This window comes from Suillus discolor, assembly GCF_016758755.1.
Source record: "Suillus discolor strain FC423 chromosome Unknown F5147scaffold_80, whole genome shotgun sequence".
Taxonomy (NCBI): Eukaryota; Fungi; Basidiomycota; class Agaricomycetes; order Boletales; family Suillaceae; genus Suillus; species Suillus discolor.
In genome coordinates, this window is record NW_024541327.1 from 1 (window position 1) to 4,507 (window position 4,507).

Here is a 4,507-nt window from a genome sequence, read left to right on the forward strand (position 1 = left end):
CACCCGAATGTCAAATTTTCAGTGCCGAACCCCGAGTGCCGGGTGCCGGGTCCCGAGTCCCGAAACCTGGAACTCAGAATTTGCCATTTGAGACTAACGACATTTTTCAGACATGTTTATATCAACCTACGTATATCTATAAACATTTTACTAACCCCCAAACCCCGACATATATTTTTGTTGTGTCATACTGAGTTCCGAGTTCCGGGACCCCCGAACCCCAAAACCCGGCAGTCCACAATTTCGGGGTTCGGGGGTTGGTAAAATGTGTATGGATAGATGAAAGGTTGATTTAAACATTTTTGAAAAATGTCTCATATCAAATGTCAAGTCCCGAGTTCCGAATTCCGGAATTCGAAACTTGGGACTTGACATTTGATATGACACATTTTTCAAAAATGTCTAAATCAACCTTTCATTTATCCATACACATTTTACCAACCCCCGAACCCCGAAATTGTGGACTGCCGGGTTTCGGGGTTCGGGGGTCCCGGAACTCGGAACTTGGAACTTGGAAAATTTGGGGAGATCAATAAAATTTGATTTACAATCGAGTTGATTGACAAACACATTGACTTACCCATGTTTGAAATATATTTTTGTTGTCTCACATACCGAGTTCCGAGTTCCGGGACCCCCAAACCCCCAAACCCGGCAGTCCACAATTTCGGGGTTTGGGGGTTGGTAGATCTCGGTTTGGGGTTTTGCACTGAAAATTTGACATTTATATTTTTGTGAGTGTTGTGCTTCTGGTGTCCGTGCTTAGAAATAGGATATGTTGCACACCAGGGTTCAGGTGTGGGGTTTTTCCACTTCAGTCCTCGATTATTGGTCAATGCCACACATGGTCAATTCATGTTTTCGTGCTTAGGGGTTTAGATTCGGTGGTCGATGGTAGGTATATGCACTCATAGTGTACATGTATCCTACGTGTTTGATTGCTGGTGGCTACATCAGCTGTATGTCTTGATGAAACGTATCTAGGCTCACCCATATATGTACTCATCTATGTACAATTCCCCCACATCAGCCCACCCATCTATGTATTATCCCCCATGTCGGCCCACCCGTCTATGTAATACATCCTATGTTGGCCCACCCGTCTATATAATACATCCTACGTCAGCCCACCCGTCTATATAATTATACCCCACCTCAGCCCACCTGTCTATGTAATAGATATTTTATCACACCCTCGGCCCACCCGTCTATTTGATATCCCTTTTGTCGGCTTACCCGTATATGTAATACTTTCCACGTCGGCCCACCTGTATATGTAATACACCCCACGTCAGCCCACCCATCTATGTAATATTCCCCTACCTCGGCCCACCCATATATGTAATACACCCCCGTCGGCCCGCCCATCTATATAACAATATTTGCCTTACATCTCTCTTCAGCCCAGCTGTCTATAATATCCTACTCTACATATTACCCAGATGGGCCCACCCATCTCCATGAATGATCATATTCCCCCGGCCCATCCGTCAACATCAAGGATATATATATCATTGGCATACATGGGCCCACCCGTCTCCATCGGAAATAATATGTGTCCCGGCCCATCCATCATCATCAAGAATATACACAACATGGGCCCATAATCCGCTGGCCCGTCTCATACGGGATATTATGTAGGTCGGGTGGCCCGTATAATACGGAATTTGTCACTGAAGGGGCTCAACTTCAATGCCCAACAATGCACCCTTGAGTGCTGCATAGATGCGCTCGCGTAATAGGTCAGTGGTCGGATGCCCCTCTTCACAATGACGATGGAGATACTTGTTCATTGCCTTCTGTAGGCCACGAACAAGTTTTTCTTTCTTCAAAGACAGGTGCCCCACAGCCTGACTGCCGCTGATGTCAACATTGGCCATCGAGATCTGCGCCTGAAATGCCTTGAATACGGTAAGTCTAGGAGCCTGTCAGCGGAACTATGTTGCTAACCTCATCACCTGCTACATCAGGACTTTGGATAGAAATATCTTGTGCACTTCCCAATGTCCCGCCAGGTGATTTGGGTTCGTCAATGGACATGGCGGATCCCATCCACATGAATTGTGTGTCTAGCTGGAAAGGATCAGTTAAGTAGTTGTTACTTCATTACGAACACGCCATCTTCATTTACCATTTCCTGTCCCAGATGAGCATCGCACTCATTGAAATACATGGCAAACCTCCTCATTAGATGTGCTGTGATTGGTTCCAGATTCTCATTGCTGGACGCCTCGACAGGTGGCGAGGGCCGAACATATGGATTGAAGTGTTTGCTACAGACTTCAGTGGGTTTACTGCAAGCTGAAGTTAGTGTAGACGGCATGAGTGAGTTGTGGGATCATAAAATTCATGTAACTCTTAAATCATATGGTTTGCAGGCCATCTAGAAGTTCATCTCATAATTCTACAATTGCATTCCCTTTGGATAAAATGCTTCTGGTTTTTCCCCTCTCTGCAGGTGAGAAACTCTGGCTTATCCCTCTGGTTTTTCCCTCCGTAATTAAGTGATCAATTCTAAAGCCTATGAAATACGTTCAGTTCTGCAAACAATAAGCTTCTGCAGAACAATTACTTCGAGTAACTTAAAGCAAGGTCCTCTTCAATCCTGCTAGTTTATTTTGCAATGGGAAACTTGATAAGCCATATCTCTGGTCAGAAATCTGTTTGTCATGAGGTTTGCTTCGTATTCATTCTGTTTGGTTGTAGCTTACATTTCTTATATACAGTCCCGGGGTACCTTGTCGACAACCACCCCCTCTTGGACGGTGAGGCCTTCATATGCAGATAAGCACCCACTAACTGCTGAGTTGTAGGACATCACTTTAGCAAAAGCACCCCTGAAGCGTAAATTTAATTTTGATGATGACTCGGCATCCCCACGAAAGCGATGCATCCTGGAATCTTATTCCACTGGCGACATAAGCCAGGTTGTCGCTACGGTATATTTCAATTTCTAATATATGCATCAGTGCTTGAGCAAGTTTTAGCCCAAGATAAATCATCGCAACACTGACTTTACAAGCCCCTCGGCCAAGCGCTTGTACAGGGAGGTGGTATGGAAAGACCTCACATATATTTGGCTCCGCTGATCTCGACCCTAGTCCGATACTTTCTTGAAGCGCAAGGCAGATGTTATACTAGATCCCTTTTCAATCAAACACGTCAAACTTTATGAGCCTTGTAGCACCCTGGCATTCATATGGTCTTTACCTGCTGAAATCCTCATTGCTATCGTCGCTCTTCTGGGAATGCAGAATCTACGCTATGTTACTCAAGTTTGTTCTCTGTTCAGAGAAATCGCTGGACCCCTCTTCTTCACCAACCGGAGCTTCCCAACATCACTGCAAGATATGTTTCACATTCGTGTAGACTCCTACAATTTTGACGTTTTGCTTACTTGGATACGTATGGATACCTTTCGTCCTCCGCATATGATGTTATGTTGGTTAGATCCTGAGGTGCGGTCCATGCAGCTCTCTGCATTTTCGCACTTTCTCCAATCTGTCCCCCACAAATCCATACGATATATCACACTTTTCTGGAATTTCAACATTCTTGCTTGCTCAGTTCTCCCTCAAATTGTTACAGTCTTCGAGACCATCCGTGCCTCCGGCTGTGAAGATCTGACGTGTATGGGATTTTACGGCCGCATTGGCTCATTGTCCATCACTGGACTCACCCAAATACAGGGGCATGCGAGCAGGAACCACCTCAAAACCTTTGATGCATCATCACAGGCGTTATTTTCCCCAAAACTCCTCCCTTTCACAATCCAGACAATCCACTGTTCCCGTTTGGAAATGCTCCGACTTAGTTCCATCAAGCTCAGTTCTTCACACTGGGACAAACTGCTGTGGCATTTAGCCATCCCAACGCTCGTCGAACTTCGAGTTGATGCTGATTGCGCCCCATCCACGCTCATTCGCTTTCTGGCCTGTCACCCTGGCGTTAACATACTTAGTGTCATTCCGCGACCCGGCTGTGCCTGGAGGACGCACCGTGTCAATGCTCCTTTGGCATAATTGGTATCCATGCTAGATGGGCCTTTGTCCCATGTCCTTCCAGTCCTTCGGAGTCACCTTAAACCTCCCACCCTCGCCTACCTTGCTCTCTCATTGCAAGCTCATGACGCTTCACCTGACTACCTTACCACCATCTTACAATGTGTCGGCTATTGTAATAGCATTAGATACCTCGATCTTTCCCTGCCTCCGCAGAGTCATTCTCATTCGGCAATGATTTACCCAGGTACCCAGTCAGCAGTTCACATCGAACACCTGGCGATCTCCTCGGACGCTGCAGGCTCATGCTCTGCCTCGGCGGGAGATGAATTGGTACGGTTTTTTCAAAGCACTATTTCAATACTTCAATACTGATGGTGGCTCCAGGTGTTATCTGCTTCGTGGATTGAAGCATTTCCTCTAGTCAAACGTGTCAGTATGCGAGGCTGCTCCAACCGTACTGCTAAGTACCTTGTCCACAGTATGCGCAAAATTGCTGCTGCTGG

General features: G+C 46.1%; 2 protein-coding genes across 2 annotated transcripts; one reads left to right on the forward strand and one right to left on the reverse strand.

Annotated features, from left to right (window-relative positions):
- Positions 1-1,670: 1,670 nt before the first annotated feature.
- Positions 1,671-2,323, reverse strand: F5147DRAFT_779039 (uncharacterized protein; the record flags this gene model as incomplete). The annotated part of the gene is made up of 3 exons (XM_041442232.1): positions 1,671-1,901; positions 1,951-2,073; positions 2,132-2,323. The coding sequence occupies 3 exons, from the start codon at positions 2,321-2,323 to the stop codon at positions 1,671-1,673; spliced, it is 546 nt and encodes a 181-aa protein (XP_041287422.1).
- Positions 2,324-2,623: 300 nt separating this feature from the next.
- Positions 2,624-4,022, forward strand: F5147DRAFT_779040 (uncharacterized protein; the record flags this gene model as incomplete). Its single annotated transcript, XM_041442233.1, has 5 exons — positions 2,624-2,674; positions 2,727-2,765; positions 2,814-2,939; positions 2,988-3,053; positions 3,102-4,022. 5 exons carry the CDS (start codon positions 2,624-2,626, stop codon positions 4,020-4,022), a joined length of 1,203 nt encoding a protein of 400 aa, XP_041287423.1.
- Between the last annotated feature and the right edge of the window lie 485 nt (positions 4,023-4,507).